The sequence below is a fragment of the Atractosteus spatula genome, chromosome 3 (genome assembly GCF_055471065.1).
Source record: "Atractosteus spatula isolate fAtrSpa1 chromosome 3, fAtrSpa1.hap1, whole genome shotgun sequence".
Lineage (NCBI taxonomy): Eukaryota > Metazoa > Chordata > Actinopteri > Semionotiformes > Lepisosteidae > Atractosteus > Atractosteus spatula.
The window spans coordinates 12,425,862-12,447,579 of NC_142708.1; the positions used below are offsets into that span (position 1 = coordinate 12,425,862).

The 21,718-nt window shown below is 38.8% G+C and overlaps 1 protein-coding gene across 3 annotated transcripts in view; it reads right to left on the bottom strand.

The window, feature by feature from the left end:
* ptbp3 (polypyrimidine tract binding protein 3) overlaps nt 1-21,718 on the bottom strand; it is an 87,147-nt gene that overhangs the window by 2,624 nt on the left and 62,805 nt on the right. For all 3 annotated transcript variants that reach the window (XM_088910191.1, XM_088910193.1, XM_088910192.1), the window contains 11 exons: nt 18,625-18,794; nt 16,621-16,767; nt 15,142-15,309; nt 14,368-14,478; nt 11,822-11,996; nt 5,023-5,100; nt 3,159-3,298; nt 2,960-2,993; nt 2,503-2,595; nt 1,249-1,465; nt 667-744 (listed from right to left, as the gene is read on the bottom strand). In XM_088910191.1, coding sequence (XP_088766317.1) covers nt 667-744; nt 1,249-1,465; nt 2,503-2,595; nt 2,960-2,993; nt 3,159-3,298; nt 5,023-5,100; nt 11,822-11,996; nt 14,368-14,478; nt 15,142-15,309; nt 16,621-16,767; nt 18,625-18,794 — 1,411 coding nt within the window. The remainder of the gene's footprint in view (nt 1-666; nt 745-1,248; nt 1,466-2,502; nt 2,596-2,959; nt 2,994-3,158; nt 3,299-5,022; nt 5,101-11,821; nt 11,997-14,367; nt 14,479-15,141; nt 15,310-16,620; nt 16,768-18,624; nt 18,795-21,718) is intronic.

Consider the following 21,718-nt stretch of genomic DNA (forward strand, 5'->3'; position numbering starts at 1 on the left):
AACAAACAGAATAAGCCTTAACACTGTGGTGACCCCCCACACCCGCTGGTTTTCATTCCATCCCTCCTTCATGAGATAACTGAAGCCTTAACTGATCTAAGAAGTTGCTTCATTGGAATATTTGTGTTTTGCTTCTAGCCACAAGGTTGTGATTTTATCTCAATTACAAATTACAATGGTTAAAGCGCCAACATGGTTAAGAGCTGGGAACGAAGAGTTCAAATTAACCTTATTACTAAGTCAATGAAGGGTTTGATTGTGTAACTGAGGGCTACAGAAAACAACAGCCAGCAGGTGTGTGGGTCATTGGGACCAGGACTGGGAACCTGTGTCTTAACAATTCAGCTAACTGATGAATAGATGGTCTGTATTAAGTCATCTCCTCCACCTGCTGGCGGAGTTTATGTATTGCAACTAATTCAACTTGGGAACATGCCAGCAGATATTAGAAAATGACACAAACAACATAGGGTGCAATCATTAGAATTAAACATAGTAAAATCTTCACCATTTTACTACCACTTTGGCTTTGAAAGTAAAAAAAATACACTTAGGTTATATATGAAGGTACAAATAATTTGATTAGCATGCAAATTGTTAAACACAAGCTTCCTTACATTCCAACTGAAGAACCTGCAATTGGACCAATAAGAATAACAAACTTACTGGAAAAATTTGAAGGCCTTCACTGTGTATCCAGTACCAGCAAACAGGTCTTTCAGATTATCATCTGTAATTGAGGGTCTGTTACAAAAAATGAAAACGTAAAAGACATCGTTAGAATAATCTAATCTAGAGCATGACCATCCCTCTCGGGTCTTACAGGTGTTACACGTGGTGTTATTGCACTTTGTTGATTGAGAAAATCATTATTTATACTCATTAAGCACGAAATATTCCTCCATCTACAAGCACAACCTGCAATCACCAATGATATTATACCGATGATGACAAAGTACGACTCACTCTATTAATGCGTGCACGGTTTTAAAGCAATAAAGCCTACTGATCTTGGAAACGAATGAAATATTTTTGATTGAACTGATCGGTCCTGCCTTACTGGGGCATAAAGCACTAAACGACTTCATCGGCAAAAGAGCAGATGGGGCGGAGGTAAGGAGGCAATTTCATCTGTTCAGCGTCCAGCCTGGTGCAGAAACAGGAAAACACGAGAAAGAAGTACTACGCCAAGCTTGTCGAGAGAGCCGCGCCTTTGCCCCGCCGGTCTCCCGGAGGCCGGACACTCACGGGATGTTGGAGAGGTGCAGGGTCGGGGAGGGCGGGAAGATGTTCTGGAAGTTTTTCGAGCCGGGCTTCTTGAAGCGGTGCAAGGGGCTGTTGCTGAAGTCCTTGGTCAGGCCCTGGTCCTCCTGGCCCTCGCGGGGCAGCTGCACGGTCTGGTGCTTGGAGATGGTCACCCGGATCACCTTGCCGTGGAGCCTCTGGCCGTTGAGGTGGCTCATGGCTGTGGAGGGGGGAGAAAACCGCGGCGCTGTCAGTACCCCCCCGGCTCCTCCGACTTCTCCATTTCTGCGTACCGGCACTTCTCGAGCAGTCCCGGCACTTTTTAATCGTTTGCGGAACTCAATTAATTTAGTACCGCGTTAAGTTCCCTCGGAAGCTGTTTAAAATGTGAATCGCTTTGAAATTAAGCATATATCCAATTGTGATCTGTAATACCGAAGAGCATCCATTTTAAATCATGTCTGGCGAGCTTGCGCCCCTCAGCAAACTACAATACTCTACACAACGCTGCTACAGAAGTTCCCCCACTTCAAGCACTACTGACATGATATGGATTCCGACTACTGGTCTTTCTATAAAGAGGCTGACAATGTTTTCGACTCTGTTCACGCTTGCGTTTTCACATTGGTATCATTGCAGAACAGCATGAAAATTTGTATCTGGTAAGGACTTGTTGTGTCGGTATAACTATATCGATATAAAACTCAAAAAAGATCAGTTTGGGTATTTGTCTCAAGAGTGACAGTGTTCTGACATGATTACAAACACATGAGGCGTGGACAGATAAACCAATTTGATACCAATCAGTAGTACTGATTACTCATTAACTTAGTATTAAGTAAGAGCACTTTTCTTTCACCTAATTACAATACAATAAATTTCACAACTGTCATTCTGGCTAACCACAAATATATATATAAGTAATCATTGTGCTACCCTTAGTACAGATTAATTCCTCTAGTGCAATGCTTATTTCTTATTAATTGTTAACCGCCTGATACACTACAGATGTTGAAAAGAACATTACTACAGAAAGCAGAATTAACCTTGAATTTCCATGATAGATATAGATACTATCAGCTGCAATTTACTGCACTTTTTACTTACTTGTTACCTGGTTACTTCCTACAATGTAATAGAATATCCTCTACCAAACCTTGTTTTCTACCACATGTATTTCCATGGTACAGCTGTTTTATGGCGAGAAAAGAGCTGTGTATAATGCCTCCTCTGTATCCTTTATGACAAGACACTTACCCAGCTGAGCCTGAGTTGCATCTGCCATTTGTATTAAGGCATTTTCTTTTTTGTTAAACAGGATCTTAACTCTGTGCACATCCCCATAGACTCCTATAGAGAGAAGACTTTATTCATTCCATATCCATGAAGACCAAAGAAGTAAACATCAATAATGCCATCAATACATGATACAGAAACATTTTCTGGATAAGTTTAAGTAGTAAAAGTGAAGTATCAGTTTTTAAATTTCAAGAGATCTCTAGCTAAACAGATTCATAATTCATGAACAAAAGGTCACCATGATTGCCAGTTAACTACTGGGATGGTATTTTTTTATATTCCAACTTCCAAGCTATTATGAGTTGATTATGGTGACAAGAGTAAATATTGACCAAGAGCTTCTAAACTATGGTAATGAACCATCAGTAATGTCATTTAACAAACCCAACAAAAATAAAGAATAAAGATTCCTTACCAAACAGGATGAAAAGCCCATGTGGAGATATGCTCTAAAAGAAAGAAATGATTTTAAGATCCTGTCAATAAAAATCATTTTAAAAGAGGGAAGCAGAAGCAGGAGAACAGCTGGCAATTGAAAAAATACTAACATTTAAGTTGACATATTAAGTGTTGCATCTTCTAACACAGCAGTATTTATTCCAATCTGTACTCACATCTGGGTTGAGGTTGGAGACGAGAAGCACCGAATGCACTGCTGCAGGAGTCATTCCGGGGATGGCCATGCGCCCCGCCATGGCGGAGGCTGGTATTGTCAGCGGACCTAGAGCACCCGGCACTGTCTGCATGGAGAGACCTGAAGGGCGGGGTGAGAGATCCCACTGTTAACACCAACACACAGGGGCAACCGACCCCGTCAGGATTACTACAGATTTACCAGCATGAGGACCAAGCCTCACCAACTGCTGGCCAGCTTCGAAAAGAAAACACACCTCTTTTCATTTCGCTAAGGATTGAAGCGTAACTCATTTAAGGACAGTGAAGCTGTGTTTCACAACCTCCCATTCATGCACAAGGACTGCACAATCCCCGATGACAAACCCATCTCCTCTCAACCCAGCTAGACCCTTGACTGTATCACTGGCATTTCAATTTTAATGCCAGCACATCATGTTGTACTGTATTGCTTATGTTTCAATTACTGAAGATTACAAATTTAAAACTCTGCATTACAAGCTTTCATTCCTTATTGCATTATGTGATATTACTGGGCTATTAAGGTTTGCTTTTGTGTATGCCACTCTGCCTTATGTACTGCGCATTATTGATATTTTACAAAATTTGACTGATCTTACGTCAACTTGGACAAGAGCATAAACTAAATTAAATAAACTTCCACATAGTCCACATGGCATCTATAGCACTTATATATTATCATCAAAGAAAATCAACCTTAAATTGAATTGTAAAAGTTCAAGCAAATAATTTTGCTCTAAAATCTCCACTCATTATGAACTGTGGCACAGTACACATCTCTTGTTCTTCAAATGTAGATATATTGACCCAACACATCATATGTACTGTTTTACCTGGTTCATGGAATTTATTATATACATCCAAGACATGAAAAACAAAATACTTTTATACTATCCATAATCATGCATTATCATGCCCTGTAATCTAATGTGGCAATTTTTACAAACAACAAAATGATAGTTTGCCACAGAAAATAAAACCAACCAGCAAAGTGACAAATGTTTAACTTTAATGTTAAGATGACATCTGTTGCTCTGTATCAGTAAAGGCATCATTTACTTTAATTTGAAGATATTGCAGGAACAGATTGCTCTGTTCAGATAACTCTACTGACTCGGTATGTACCTGTTAAATTAATCACAGGACTGCTGTGCAAGAAAAGCAACATTATTGGTTTGCTGTTTTTGTGATCCTTCAGTTTACTCAGCAGTGTTTAAACAGTGGGTACCTATTGTCATCTGCTCTGCCAAATAAGAGTATAATTAAGTTGCATTTTTACTGGACTTTAAAGATTTCACTGGGATTCTCAGTTAATTGAAATATGATACACGAATAGGTCCATGCAGGTTGTCAGACAAGAAGAATGATTTCAGACTGGCCACACGTGAAATATGGCTCGCAACAACAGTGACTTGTGAGGTCATCACTGTGTCCTTCACAAGCCAGGATGAAACACATGGATGAAGTTTGTAAATCTGGTTTCAGTCGAAAAGGGTACATAATGTCACAACTTGAGACCTCTTAATATGCTTTATTTGTGTCGTACAGAAAACGGTTTCCACATACTATGCACACTGTGCAGACATAGTGGAGGTGACAAAGGATCACTGTGGACAACATCAGCAGGAGTGTCCTGCGGGTGTGCGTGGACATTGAAAATAAGGACATAATTTTGTTTTAGTGTCAGTGCTAAAGGCTTTTTGCTTTGCTTTCATACAAACAAAGACATCTTCCTGCATGGTCCCTGCGATAATGTTGCCACCGATACATGAGAAAAGCCAGCACCGTTGTCATTAACACTATATCCACTGCGGAGCACTGTACCTGCAGCCGGGGGGAAGCCAATGGCTGGAGCAAAACCTGCAGCTCCTGCATAGGGTGAAGAGATAATACCAGGGGCACCTGTAGGAGACAGACAAGAACACATGATCATCAGCAAATGGAAGAGGAGGTGGGGTGGGACAACTTCTCGTACACTTGAATAACAGGGTTCATTATGGTTCACGTATCAGCAACCTGCAGCTCCAAACACTGGAGGTAAAGGTTTACCTCAAAACAAAGCTCGAGTCTAACTTCACACAAAATATAGTACCGGTGCAAACTGGTCTATTGTGGAGGTGTAACAGTGGCCCACAATTGATTTCTCCCTTCACTATTTCCTTGTTCAAGAAGGTGTTTGTGTTGTAATAGTACAGAAGTATGAAACATCCAAAGAGGAACAATCAAAAAGAGTAGCACAGAACACTTTACAGGATTATTTCTAATACAAAAAGTATAAAGGATGAACTACATTCACCATGTATTACATGGTAATTTCTTTTGCTTTAAAGATTTATTTAGCACATTAGAGCTGCCTTAAGTATTTAAACTTATAAATATTGACTTATGTCATTTTCTTTAAATTGATTAATTTCTCCATCTGGATGATTAAATCGATTACTCTACTGACTCGGTATGTACCTGTTAACTCAATCATAGTACTAATGTGCAAGAAAAGCAACAGTTTTTGTGATCCTTCAGTTTACTCAGCAGTGTTTAAACAGTGGGTACCTATTGTCATCTGCTCTGCCAAATAAGAGTATAATTAAGTTGCATTTTTACTGGACTTTAAAGATTTCACTGGGTTTCCGTTTCAGAGATCAATTTCCTTTCATTTTGTGTAGAACTATACTCCTTTAATTTGTCAATTTCAGTGCATTTTGCCTTTAAGGAAACACTGGCCATCTTTAGTCCTTTGTATCTGAAGGATGTTCATAAAGTTCAACTTATATGCGGGTTCTGGATAATATAATGTTTCATGAAATGTAACACCTACCGAATCGCCAAGTGCCTGCTAAAAATAACTTTTTAAGGCACTATTTAAAATAAGGCAGTAACTCTACGCACTGCAATAGAATACTAAGCATAAAAACCATACACCAAAAAATTCACACGAATGTACCAGGTCCAATGTTACTGAACTGCACCTGCAGAAAGTCCTTAATGATATCTTCCATCGAGTTAACCTGAATTATTTCTACCTAGAGATCTGCTTCTCATTCTTCATTGTGAATAATTGTACATTTGTAAAAGATTATGCATGTTATATCATGAATAGTAATTTTGAAGGACTTGCGACAATGTTTTTTAACCTCATTCAAGTGTTAGCAAAATAGTTTACTATATGTAGTAATCACCCGCAACACTTATGAGCATATGAAAAGCTACTTCACTACTCGTTAATGATGATTAAATCACACTCTTTTCAAGCTGTTAACAGATTTTACTCCTACACATTTGTAGGCTAAGCAAGTGCAGAAATAAAGGTATTCCCTTCATTTATAAAAAAAAAGGATAAACTTTTGCTAAAGGGTTCCTTCATTACATTAACAAAATATCTTTATTTACATGCAAAGCCTTGTGTTATTTACCTTTGTGTTATTTCTATTATTGCAACAGTCAGACCAATCCAGAGAAAAAATAATGTAATGAGGTGATGTTTAAAAACTACAGATTTGTTAGAGTCGGGAATAATATATCAAACAGTAAGATGACTATGACAGAATGAATCTGCAGGCAAAAACAAAACAGCCATAGGTTTCCTGGTGTGCCACGTTTCACCCATTATGATGGTCTAGCTTTGATCCCCAAAGAAAGGCACCAAGAAGATACAAAATGTGGCTGCACTCTAAAAATAATTTCTCTCTTTTAGTGGTGTTGTCCAGCCCACGGCTGTTGCAAATTTAAGCCAGGCTGCTCCTGATAACAACCCACGAAGACAAGTGGGACATTAGCCAGTTAATTTATCAAGGATGTTTTATTAACAAACATGACAAAGCGGAGGAGGCTGTGGACATTCGCACTATTTCCCAGCTCATTCAGCCTCCTTGTGGCGGGTCTTATCTGCATCTGCAACACTTCTTGTCTCAGACAGCAGGCAACTGATTTACCGGCTGAGGCAACAAGAGGGGCATCAACTCCCCTCCCAACACACAGCCTTCACGCCAATAGGAGTAACAGACACAGCAGCTAATAATACATTAATCATTACACTCAGGCCTCTAATGCAGTCACTATTCATAACTTAAGTGGTTCCGATAAAGGCTTTTCTTTTCCTTTTAATGGTGTGCGTGTTGGTAACTGATAGCATTAACATAAAAACCACTTCCAGAGGGGGAAGCGGTAACAAGGAAGAGAAAAATATCTCAAAGTCTGCTTTGCCTGTGTAAATCTTGCCTTTTAAATAGAAATGCAGCAGAAAAAGACTATCAGATTTTTTTTTATCAGCAGACTAAAGGCTGTATCTTCAAAGCCCACAAAGCTACAATCCAGAAAACTGAGATGAATGCAAACAATTAAACTGAAGCAATAATTTAGCTCCTATATTGTAGGCAACTCATTGATGTGAATCAACACAATTTGGTCCACATTCTAAAGCTGCGTGAAAATGTCTTTTTCCAATCATACCCCTTGTGTTTGAATGGAAAGATGCCAATCGTTGAAGAAAAAAAACAGAAAAAAAACATTAAGGACACCTGAAGAAGGCTCCACGGCCGAAACGTTGTGTTCTCTTTCTTCTTTTTTTCAGCATGGAATAAACCTATTACTTGTTCCTTTGCAGCCTACGCATGCTGACGCAGCTACCCACCTAAACATTAAGGTCTACATGGATATCTTCTAGGGTAGTTAATATTTTCTATTATTAATCATATTTGATTATCCATTTTGACCAGGACATTTGTCCTTTGCAGGGCACATAGAGACACAGACAGGCACACACTCACGCCAGGGCCAATTTTCCCAGAATAGAATATGCTGTATTAATTTTATTAGATGTTAATTAAAAAGATTACTCATAGCACGCAAAGCAATTTCAAATACAGTGATATTTATATTATTTGCGGAGAAGGTAACGGGTGAAATTCACAACTGATTACTCAGGGTATTACTTGAGTTGCTATATTTAACAACTAATATAGTTCAACAATGTTTTGCTCTGCCAATTAATTGCATTAATGTGCAAGTAAATGATCTAAGTATCTATCTGAAGATTACAGTTCTAAAATCAGATCCCTTTTAAGTTATAGAAGTTGTTAAAACCAGTCTTCAGAATTATTTTTGTTATTTTCATTTTTAATTTATTACTTGTGACATATGTATTTAAAAAAAAACAATAAAAACAACATGGTAAGTTCTGAATAGGATGATTATGTGCCAACATCAACATTAATCTTCACATGCAGGATCTGAAAATTGACAGGTTATAGAATATCTTCTTTGGTAAGTCAACACCAGAAGATAATAAAGAATATCAATACACACGATAATTACAAGGCCAGCCCGTGTCACCTACACTTCACTGCTTTACACACATCTCCAGCCAAGCTATTGAACTGCGAGATCAGTAAAGACAACACAGTGAAACACAGGCCAATGCCCTTGAAACCTAGGAATATTTTCACAATCAATGTAACGTATTCTATAATGATATATATATATACTGTATATAAACCAAACCGATGGGTTCCAGAACACAGTAAAAGGTAAAACAGTACCTGCCAACCAGTAGTAAGAGACGTGGATAAACATTCATGTGGTCGAGGTTATCAACTAAAAATTATTTACAAAGGAAATACGATTTTGGTGATATGCTAGCTTGTTGGAGAGCATCCCTTTCTTCATTTGATCAGACAACCATATTTTCAATTAAAGGGAAAACCATATTACCATACTGTAACTTCTGAATTTGCTCTGAGCACTGGTTAGCCTGTGAAATGTACAAAACTGTGAATTCTTTTGCAATATATGAAATATATGAGGGCACTCCAAAGTGGTTCAACCAGTAAAACTGCTTGCTCGAGCACAGGTTGAACTCTATGATCCTAATGTTGTGGGTTCAAACCCCTGGTCTTAGAACTATGTGACTAACAGCATTCCCACGATTGGCTGAGGATCCCCAAGGGCAGGGCAGGACTCTCGGTCAGGGCTCTCTCAGCCACGTGTGACTTCCTGAGCGTTTGAAGGTTTATGAAGCTGTCAGTGTGGGTCATGCTTTTCCTCCAGTTTGCAATGAGCCTCCTGTAAGGGGCTGTATAGCTTATGACATGCCAAAGGATCACTGGATATCCAGCTACATTACTCTGGCTTCTTTAAATAAACTAGTGGAAGTGAACCTTGGATCCCAATTAACTACCAAACTGTATGCCTGAACTTCCTGATAGCTTGAAGGTGGGTAGATGAGAACACGCTGCCTGAATGTCCTAATTTTTCTCCAAGTGTGGGTGCGCTGTTCATTTTCAATTGGCGATTTTAAACTGGATGGGTGTATATAGATAAGTTTAAAAAAATGGCTAAAAACACTGTTTGCGCCACCTACTGTATGTCAAGACCATATGCCAATCTTATACTAAAGTTCTTCATTGTTACCCCCAACAGTTGTTCTGTGATGGTCTTTGTGAACACAGATATTTCATTTTCACTGGTGATCAGTGGTCAAGATCAACTGTGATCAAAGTGTAACATGTAACCATTATACACTAATCAGATAAAGTGAAAAGTGTGTGTATTAGGACAGGGAAATTAAATTTTTCATTTTTGCTGTGTAAGACTTAAATCTGTATTACTTTACGAAGCCTTAATTGCAGCCACTTTCAGTTATTTCTTGTTTGTGGGGTTTTTGGACTTTGATTTCCACTTTCACAAGTAAAATGCATGCGTGATAGGATTCATATCAAGAAACTGACTTGTCCAGTTCAGGACTACACTTCTTCTTCCTAGTGTGCAGTATATTTTGGGTCACGGATTTGCTGCAAGGTGAACTGTTTGGAGGCACTGTTTTGTATATTTCAGAACTGTGATGGCAGCTGCCATCATCAGTTACATCATCAATAAAGACCAGTGAGCCAGTTCCAGAGACAGCCTTGCAAGCCCAAGGCATGACACTACCTACAGATACTTTCACAGATAAAGTGGTATGGTCAAGATAATCTGTAGTTTCTCTCCCCCTCTCTCACTTTCCCAAAGGTTTATCTTTGTCTCATCTGTCCATAAAACTTTGTTCCAGAACTCCTGCAGCTCACCTTTGAACTTCTTTGCAAACTCAAAGCCTTTCTGTTTTTAGTACTGATGAGAGGTTTGCAGTCCTTGTAATTCTCCTGTTGCAGTCTCCCGGGAACAGTAAATTCATATACTGTACCTTCACCCCTGCACTCTGGAGTTTGTCTGCAATCTCTTCGGCTTTAATTTTGGAGTTCTTCACAGCTCTAATAATTTTTCTGTTATCAACTTCTGTGGTTTTTCTAGAACGACATGGTCTCTGCCCACTTCTTACTCCTTGAGTCGTTCTTCTTTTTGAAGACATGCCATTTTGTTGATGGCCAAATGTTTTGCAATGGTTCTAATTCAAATTTTCTTGTTTCTCTTCTTCACGATTGCTTGCTTTTCCTACATACTGTATATTGCCCTCCAGCTCTCATCTTAGTTCATGCCTATGAGCTCAAGAGGCAGACTCAAAAAGTAAGCTCCAAATGCTGGAACCAAGACTATGTATTAACAGCTCATTCACATTTCCAAAATGAATGCATCATGGAAGACCTAAGCAATTAGAAATACCTGTCAGCCTTTTTTCCCCCAATACCTGAGAAGGGGAGATTGAACACAACAAAAGACTTAGTCTTAACATGGCTAAACATGTATGAAAAATGGATGCAAAATAACAGAAAAGGTTAAATTCTGTATTTTGCCTCATTTTAATCTTTGTTATTTGAAATACAAATTTTAGCAAAAATCAGAAATTTCACTTGACTATCCCAATACTAATGCTTTTCACTATATAATAATCTGAAATTAGTCTGATGAAAGGTATTGGCTGCCATTACAGCTATACCATTGAAAGCTCTTAATTGACAACTGACATGAGCATACAGCACTCGCTGTCCCATTGGCACCAGTCTCACACTGGTTTTCTATTTTACTGTAATGAACCTGTCTACTGTTCACCCTCCAATATACAACTAGCAACTTACTGAAACTAAGCAGGTGTGAACCTGGCCAGTATCTGGATGGGAGACCTCCTGTGGAAGCTGTGGTTGCTGCTTGAAGAGGTATTAGTGTGGCCAGTAGGGGATGCTTATCCTGTAATCAGTGTGGATCCTAATGCCTCAGTAGTGACGGGGACACTATACGGTAATTCAAGGCACCATGTAAAATGGATGTCAAGTAAAACTGAGGTCCTGACTCTTCGTGATCATTAAAAAATCCCAGGACATTTTTCAGAAAGGGTAGGGGTGTTACCCCAGTATCCTGGCCAAACTTCTTCCGGGCCTTTACCAGTCATGGCCTCCCAATAATCTCCATCTATGACTTGGTTTTATTACTCCGTTGTCCCCACTGACAGCTGATGTGTAGTGAAGTGTACTGGGCCACTTTGGCGGCCATTGCATCCTCCAGGTGGTGCTGGAGAGGAGTCCTCATTACCTGTAAAGCACTTTTGAGAATAAACCTTTTACTTGCTCCTTTGCAGCCTGCACATGGCGACGCAGCTACCCACCTGAACTACTTTATTTTCTGTGTCACCCAAGACCTGTACAGTCACTTTTGAGTGATGAAGACCAAAACATGCGCTTGGGTCCGGAAACTGTCTTACCAAAAGCTGCAGCCATGCTAGGATCCAGCGTCGGCTGCCCATCACCAGACGGAAGATCAACACGAGTGAAGTCTCTGCTTTTATCGTTGTTGTATTTTACATTAAGGCTGGTCAGCTTGGAGAACTCGACACGCAGCGTGCAGCATGCATTGTAGATGTTCTGGCCATCCAAAGTCTTGGCAAGAAAGAATAGGTGAAAAGAGAAATTGTGAAAGCTGGAAAACACTATTTGTTGAGCCTCAGGCCCTCAACATACGTACAAATGCCACTTAGGTGTAGCTAAAAAAAGAATGGAAAGCTTTACTGAACATTTCTTGACCATTTTTTAACATGACTGTCCTTCCTGTCCTTAAATATACAGTATATGGGGTACAGCATGGATTAGTGGGTAATTCTCTGGAATCATAACTGACATGCTATAGGTTCAAATCTCTGCTACAGACCATCATGGATTTACATAAAACCTTAATTGATGAGTAAACAAAACTTGATTCCAGAGCAAACTATAGAACACTGACTTAATATAGCTTCCAACATACTGATGGCACAAAGCTGCTGATCTCTTGATGAGAGGGGTACTGTATATTGTTCCTTAATATTTTTATTCTTCATTTCTGCCAGACCTGACATTCAACTAGTTAAATCATCTCCTGTGCTCAATCAACTCTCTCTCTAATGTAGTGCTTATACAGTCGTCAAAGCCACATTAGAGCAGATCATGATCAGTCATGAATGACTGATTAATCAAAATGGTGCAAATAAAAGTAACACATTGCAAAAAATCTGTGTCCTTAATTATCCTAAAATAAAAGGCTGTTATATACAACAAAATAGTTTGCTTTATCTTTCATTCCTTATTCATAACATACTCTTTATAATTTTTACCTTTCCCATCAAAAAGATGTTCATATTGTGTCGAGAAACAAAGAAAAATATAAAGATATTGTATTCAGGTTAGTTCTAAAGCAGAGTATAAACATTACTGTCTACCATATACCCTAATCTAATAAATCTGCTGATTTCTTATGACATCTTAATGAAAATAACTCCCATTAGTGCTTTCACAACGCCTAGATGAACAGGGATATAAGATATTCCTACTCTACGGGCGGTCGCTTATTAAAAGAACCCCCAGTGACAAATGTTTAAATGCTCCCAAAGCAGCAAGCAGAAGTGGTACTACAACAAAGCTTCTGTATTTTGGGTATGAATCCAGAGACCTGTTCTAAACAGTTATCTGACATGCATGTGCAGAAACAGGTTGTTTTCTCAGTAGCTGGCAGCCAAATGGAAGAGGGATGTGTAACGCAGAGTAACCTGTGCTTGAGCAATATCCTTCTTCCACTAAGGAACACAGACGTATTTTTTGGCTTTTCTCCAAAGAATCAAGCAGATGGGATTTATCTACCTTCTACCCCTTTGATGCCCCCCTCCCAACTACCCTGGATTGTGTTCATTGTGCAGGGTACCCATGTGCCATGGCAGGAGCACAAAGGATTACACCCACAGATGAAAGGAGTAATGACTTACTCTTTTGTTCAAATAATGCTCATTAGATATCCGCTGTAGTGACAAATTAATCAAAAGCCCTTGTAATTTGTGTGGCGCACTCAGGGCCTTTGTGGGAGAGTATGACAGCAACACTGACAAATTGCTGGCTGTTTAAACAAGAAGGATGGGGATTTTCACAGTAGCTATCAAAAGTTCGGCTCGGAGAAAGAGGACATTTGTAAATTCGACCATGTGGTGCGTCATCTTGAGGGCAGCCAGGTGCAGACTGAAGACAAATCTAAATTGAAGGCCACCGTCATTTTTCAGATGAGGGGAAAATTGGATGCTTCAGAAACACCAGTTAATATGATAGAAATTCTGGAAGAATTTGTAAATCTGGGCAGTTTGCTCTCTTTCACAGACCTATTCATGTCTCAAAACCACTAAGGTTCCTTTTTTTCTTATGTTTTGAGTATGATAATGGTTTAAAGGTTAAAGGGAGACAATTTATTCAATTCAATTCAAGTAGTCAGTGCAAAAATTTATGTTGTACAGTTTGTCAATTGAATATTTCTTCTAGGCTTCTAAGCCTCTGTTGTGTTAAAAAAAATGAAAATTTTTACTATTAATGAGAGCTACTGCAACAGAATTAAGGGGAATAACAGGGCAGCTGTCACTTTAAGAGTTTTAATTGGTTTTAGCTTCTAGAAAAGGATTTTTTAAGTTCATGGAGGTTACAGTTCTAAAGTTTTTTAAATGAGAAATTGATGTGGTTGTGAACACACACGTATATAAATCTCTGCATGAAAGTTTTAGTTTCGTTAAGCTTTTAGGCTGTAACTTTAAACATACTTTTTCATAAGCTTTCTCAAATACTAGTTTCAGGACTACAACTTTTAATTGCTGGTGAAAAGCAGTGTACCATGAGTATGTGTGACATCCTGGAAGTTCTAAGAAAAGTAGTTAAGGATTTCTTAAAAATTCAGGGAAAAACAGTGCAATTAAGAAAAAATACACAATCTTGGGTGAGGAAAACAAAGTAGCCCAGAACATACCAGTTTGGCATGATGTGCATTCATAGGATCAGCATACTGTAGCAAGGCTTGAAATTGGTTATTCTTAGTAAAAGTGATGATCTTTAGGACTGTCCCAAATTTTGAGAAGATCTATTGAGAAAAAAAGAGATTTCATAATAAGTGTAATTAAGAGTAGTCTCAAATCTGATATCCCAAACAACATCTGTGACGGACTGAAATATTAACCATGAACAAAATGGCATTAGTGAAGGCTTCCCTAGGTTTTATCCCCCCCAAAAAAAGTTCTAAGCTACAAACCACAGACTTTAAACCTTAACAACCTTTTTTGTTCCAATCTTCATTGCTTGAGCACAATGGGGATATGGGGATTAGGAATCTGTCTACACACAAATTATCTTTCAAACACAACAGCAAGAAGAGAACTTTATAAACCCAGTTTATCAAAGCACATTTTTTTGGTTTTGGATTTTGGTTTTAGAAAAGTTAGCAGGAAAAGAAACTGCACCACTGAATTCAGCTGAGGCTCTCTAGGGAGCCAAACTAACAGTCACTTAAAGTAAATGGCCTCCTCTGCAGCAATTACTGACTGTCCAGTCCTTAAAACCGCTTTAGTTTTTATGATTGGTCAGTCTGAACAATTTGTTTTTTCTAACATGGGCAATTCAAATGCATTCTGTCGAGCACAAAAGCTCTTGAAGGTCACAGCAGGGGTTCACTCCTTTCAATCTTCCCCCAAAAATTGCGTTCGGGGGGAAAGAAAAGTTCAATTTCTCCGCGGTAAGGAAGGCTTACCTGGTGCAGTACTTCGAGAGACACCGGGTAAAAGAGGTTTTCCACAATGATGCGCAGCACGGGGCTCTGGCCTGGCATTAAGGTGCCGTCGCTGGCCGACGCCGAGCTGGACAGGGTCATGTTTCCTGAGTGCACTGCGTTCACTGTCTGTAGGGCAGCCTGGGCTCGCTGCAGGGGAATAAAATACAAGCTTTCCACATATGAGAGGACACAACAGGCAATTATGGGCTTCTATTATTTCCCCATTTTCATTTTTGCCCAATCTACCCTCCATCCAAAATCATTCGAACCATACTATACATCAATTCCCCTTTTAAGATACAGACTCGTTTCTTCACAACAATCAAAAGAGATGGTTTTGTGGTAAAATGTTAAACCTTCTCTCTTCTTGTTAGACCCATCTTGCCAAATACTAAACCACACCGACAACCAACCGTTTTCTAGGGTCATGGGTGAGGCGGAGCCTATCACGGGAAACAATGGGAGCAAGGCAGGATACACCCTGGATGGGACTCCACTCAACTGAAGGGCAGACACTGACAAAAACAAACACTCACACACTTATACCAGGGGCAATTTTCCCAGAAGCCAATTAACCTTCCAGCATGTCTTTAGACTGCAGAAGGAAGCCTGAGCACATAGAGGAAACCCATTCAAGATGGGAATAACATACAAACTCCATGAAAATAGCACCCCAGGAACTGAAACCAGGGCCCCTGCACAGTCGCCATGACCATTCTGTTTTGCAGAAAGGTCCTGGCCTAAGACCAACTCATATCTTAAACTCCTTCCTATCCTAATACTATTTTTTCTTCATTTTATATTTAAGTTGCATAATTGGTTTTAAATATTCAGATTTTCACATACTTATCATACAAACGCCAAGGTTTTAAAAAGTGTAAAGTGGATCTTGGTTTAAGTATAATAGAGGATCACTAGTTCTGCTTCAGTGATGTGACACAAGATCAGCTGAGAATCTATGTTTACTTGATTTTTATTTTCTCTGTGCTCAAATGTCCATGAAGCATTACCATTAATTATCAGATTTTTGTAAATATATTTGTTTGCAAGGTTCAGCCTTATACAAGTGGGCCACGTAGAGAGATTACCAGCAGCACCTATTTCAGCTGTTTTGTCTATTCCAATAATCTTCCAGTTCTGGTTCATATTTTTACATACTTGTTTAAAACATAACTTCAGCTAAATTCTTGCTCGCGTTCCAGTATCTGATTGGAACCAGAAGGACAGTTAGTCAGCTCAGGTGCCTAAATACTGCTGCTGTAAAAGCTGCTCTCTCCCTCCACAGTCATGTTGCTTAGGAGGCAAAAAGGTGGTATCAAAGTACAACAACATCTACAGTATCTACAGCGTCCATTATTCTTTCTTTGAGTCCCTGTTTCCAGCTCCTGAAGCTTGATTTGAAATATTTGAGGAAAGTAAAATGCAGGAAAAGTGCCTGGAACCACATTTAATACTCACAGCTTGGTTGGGCAAGTTGTCTGTCTTTAGTTCTCGATGGTTAGAGTACTGAATGAAAACGGGCTGGTTGCGAAGATGTGGAGTAGCAGTGGTGTAGTAGTTCACCATAGTGATAGCTGCGTCTTCGGAAGCCATTTCTATAAAAGCCTGGAGGAGAAAGTATGAACCATCATTATTTAAGAAAACTCCATTTCATTTTGCTCAAGTTAGGCTCAAGAATGGTTTTCTGTAGTACACACCTCAAAGGAAAATGTTGTTTGTTTTGGTAAATTACAATTACTGCAAGCTTTTCAAGGAAATATAATTAAAAAAATCTCACAACCAAGCTGTACCTGCTGGTAAAAGTGCAATTTCTTTTTTTTTTTTTTTTTTTTTTTTACTGTTAGCACTTAAAGAAATTCTGACATTTAAAAATCATTACGGACTTACAATTATACACTCCATATACTTTTAAGTTTCAAAATGTTCTTTGTTATATCAATATTCCAGAGGATACAAATTGAGAATTGAGTCAAAAAAGGATGCATCTGGTCATTTGAAATGACAAGTTACTTTTTTTTATTAGGTAACACTGAAAACTCTTTAAATACCAAAAATGTCTACAAACTGACAATGAAAGGGTTAAGCATTTTCAGGTGAGTCCTTGAATCCTCACAAGCAGATTTGTTTTATGTCAAACAATAAATATTAAATTAAAATGCCACAAAGAAAATAAGCATCCTTTTGATGCACCAAATCATACATATTGCATGCGAAATTTATGTATCAAAGCACCAGATAATTTAGTGGTTTCATTTTTTCTTGTTTCAATCCTGCGATTTAAATATGAAAGGGCATTTGAGGGAGATGCCTTTCTCACGTATCATTTGCCTATAGCAGTTCTTATTAAGGAGATCTTGATGCACATGAAAAAGACACACAAATGCCAAGTAAACGGACCTGCATATCGTTATGAGAAGAGATCAAGCAGGCAAGATTTGCTTTAAAATGCCGGATACGTCTTTGGAGGTCTTCAACATTCTGGCATTAATGGGGCCACAGTTGCGTAAATAATTAATGCGCACTTAACAGTCTTAATGCAGACCACAGCGGAGAAGTTACAATACTTAGGATGGCTCACTTGATGAATGTATCCTTTTGAACCAGTTCAATACCCTGATAAATTATGGTCTGAGAAGATTCAGGGAATAAGCAAGCTGCAGAGGGCAAACTCTGACTAACCAACAGTGTCACCGCTCCAGGGTAATGAGAAAGTGAGGAGAAAATGAATAAATGAGCTGTGGGGTGTCATCACGTCCGAGCAGAAAGCACATGGAAAATCTCGGAGGGTTTTCTCTTTGAGACTCTCTCTTCTCATTCTTATTATCTCTATAACCCACAACTCATGAGGACAGGAGGGGCTACCTAACAAAAGGTTGTGGGTGTGTGTAACAAGCAACCACAGCCATGTAGTTTTCTTTCAAGTAAGGTGTGGATACAATTCTCAAATCAACTTGCTATTAAAAACCAAACAGGCTAGCCACACCAAGTGGCATTTTCCATTTTCTGACCTTTCTTACGTTCTTAGCATAAGAAAAAGCAGCAGAACTATTGCTGTTCTTGTCAGTTAAACAGGTAAACTGTTAGGGCATGGGGTCAAGCAAAAGACACAGTCCTCCATGCAGCCACTTATCTCAAACATCCAAAGCAGCTAGATGTAACGGCTGGCTCTTTCAGGGAATTTGTGCATATTTGTGGACCACAGGCAGTCTCGTGGCCCACATGCCATGGCAGGACAAACACATCACGAACATACCGTTATTAGCTCTGGGTATAAGAAGCTTGTCCAAATCCATCGTGATCCCCTGATTTCTAGCTAAACCAAAATATTTCAAAGGAAGAACAAAAGGAGTAAATCCTATTAAGCAGGAAAACGGAGTCAGATAATCGAGTGTAGTGGTAACTCTAATCAAACCCATGTGCATGTCTTCTCCCGTCCAAATCCCAGAAAAAAAAGCGACGTACTTGATTTTTCCCTTTCAGCATCAAAAGGTTGGTGACTTTGCCAAAGGGGACTCCTAGTGAGATGACCTCTGCTTCGGTGACTTCGAGGGGAATCTTGCGGATGTGAAGAACACGGGAGGGGGCACAGGGAGATCGGTCTCCTTTGAACTTCTTGCTGTCGTTGCCATTAGCTGGGAGGAGAGAGCAGAGAAGACACCATGACAAAGGGCTCCGACTTACTTAAGCCTCTACTCACACACTTGATGGCAGGTCTAAAGAAGGTCTTCAGTGTTCAGTGAATATTTTCTTTTAGCTAAATGAGATGTTGTCTATGTAAGGGATACAAAAAAACAACTTCACTATTATAACAACAACAACAACAACAATAATATTTTATTAAATAAGCTTTGATTTATATATAATAATGGGATAACATTGTTTATATATAATTTATATAACCTTTATTTAACCCAAAAGGCCAATTCAGAACAATTACAACGATAACATGGATAGCATCTATTTATATAGCATGCCATTTTATTGGAGAAATCTCGGACATTAACACTTTGATGAAGGCACAACAGTGGTGAGCCCAAGGCTTTTTAAATAGATTAGTGGGTAACCATATCAAACTTATGTGATATCAAAATGTATTATGATATAGGGTGAGACAATCTAAGTACACAGTGACCAAAATCTTACACAATTTATGCCCTGCCTGCACATCATGTTTCCATGATTTCAACAAATCAAACTGAATTAAAAATTAAATTATCAGGATTTTCAAATAGATCCTTAGAATTAACTTTCAATTGAAAAATAATGATTGCTGTACTAGTTAAAATACAACACTAAGTGATGAGGGATCCCCCTTATTTGGGTAGTGTAGCAAGCAGGATCTACACACACAAAACCCTCTGTAGTCCCTGCACACTATTTGCTGTAAACTTAATTAAAGTCCACACTGTAAATGCTGAGGTACTTGTAAAACAAGGGATCAGGCCAGACCAACCCTGGTGTAAAAGGCTTCCCACCCCGACTAGGTCGGTAACCTGCTTCGCCTCACTGGACTTCCCTGGTAAAACAAAACCTAAACAAGCCATTCTGTTTCTCCCTGTAACCCCGTAGGAAATTCTAATCTCCCTTATATTGGGCTAACCATAACAATTAAACCAGCCAGATGCCTCAAATAGCCAATTCGATTCCCAGACCTGTGTTCTGAATATTTTCTTAGAAAAAAGAACTGAAGACAGATACTTTCTGCTTCGTGTGAACACCTGCCATCTTTTCTCTCTGACTGCTCTCTCACTCCCCGACAGTGAACAGACAATTGCTTTGTTACACTGCATGGCATTGTTGCTCTCCCAAGAAACAAAACACCACTTTGAGACTGTCACATGTCACACCAGGATATTTGGTTTACAATTTATGCACCTAGAATTAGTCAGTATGATCTTGGAAGATTATCACCTTCTTTTCCATTTCACTTTGTGATAGGCTTTCTGTGGTTGAGAACACATTGCTAATTTTCATTTAGCCACCCCAAGGTTTGCAAGAAATGTGAAACTTGAAAGATGCATACATTTCTGCAGCTCTTCAGAAACTAACTGCTGATAAATCTGCTCAAAATCTTGCCTTATTTGCAGAGTATCATATAGCATATGTGTCATTCCAAACCTGTTGTCAAAAACTGGTCGATCTACCCAAATAGAGAGAAGTCTCAACAGCAGTAACACTGATGGCAAAAATTCTTATATCTTAGATATAAGCCTCAGATAACCTCGTTGGTTGTTGAAGGAAAGCTGAAGGTGAAAAAAGAGGAAGAAAACATGAAAGAACTAGCTCATGTCAGCAAAGGGAAAAAACAGGTAAGACAAAACAAATCCCTATGCCACATCCAAGTAGTCTTCAGTGAGGATTTTAAAGAAGAAAAAGTATATCAGAATTCAGACTGATGTTCATCAACCACAATAAAGACTTGAAGGTTGCATTATCAGTTTGTTTATAGAACATACTTCTTTCTCTATCATGAAACCTTGCTTTGTTACAAAACACAAAGCCAAACAATTTTGGGGTGGAGTCCGTTATTCTCTATTATTTTACGGGACAGGGTGTTTTTTTCCTTAGGTTTTATGCAAGCATCAACCAAAAGCAGACTATATTCAAGTTCAGAAACATGTTCAAAAACTCTATCAGTTCAGAGTTCAAAACTCTGATCAAGTCCTAGAATTTTTTTTGAAAATCAAAAGTTGGTGTCAGACTTGTTTGGAAGAAATAAGCACACTGGACCTCCCTCTTGTACAGACGGATCTAGACATGGAGAGAGAGTATCTAGTACTTTTTCCCAAATAAACGTAGAACTCTGTATGATGGCTATCCATACTATACAAACCACACTGGATGCAAATAAATGCTTTGCAAAAGAAAGAATTACATTTATGCCCGGGTGAGCCAGAGCTCGCAGAGCTCGCAGCCCTCTGTCTGCTCGGAAACTGGGCGCAATTTCTGGGGCTGTTTGGACTCGCTGTTTGGGTTGACTGAGCCAACATTCTCTAATTAATGGGTGCTAAATCCATTAAGCCCAGGGTATTTCAACCCTCCTCTGCCACCGAACAGACACAGAAAAGAATATCAACTTTAAATTACACCAAAATTGAGTTTTTTTAAAGTTAGAAGTTAGAATCCCATTTATTCAATTTTTCAACGTTTTGAAGACTCAGAACACTAAAGGAATTCTAATCTTACAATGTGAGTGTACTGAAATGATCACTAACTCTTAGCTTGTGCAATTTTCAAACATTCTCTTAGCATACACAGAAGCCGTGCGGTATGCAAACCACCTGATTTGAATCTGCTGCGTTTTGAATACACATGAAAAACAGAGATTTTAACGATGCAAATATGATAAAGTTCCTCCTTTTTTGGCTTCTTACATTGCATCACTCTGAGGACAATGGATGTGCATTCTATAAGTTTGAGTTAGGTATTAATTTAACACCAACTGAACACTATTTTTACAAATGTAATTTGTAAAAAAAAAAAAAAAAATCTATAAGGTAGATTTCCCGAACTCTTATTTACAAATCCCTTTTTTCTCCAAATATGAAATTAGTTC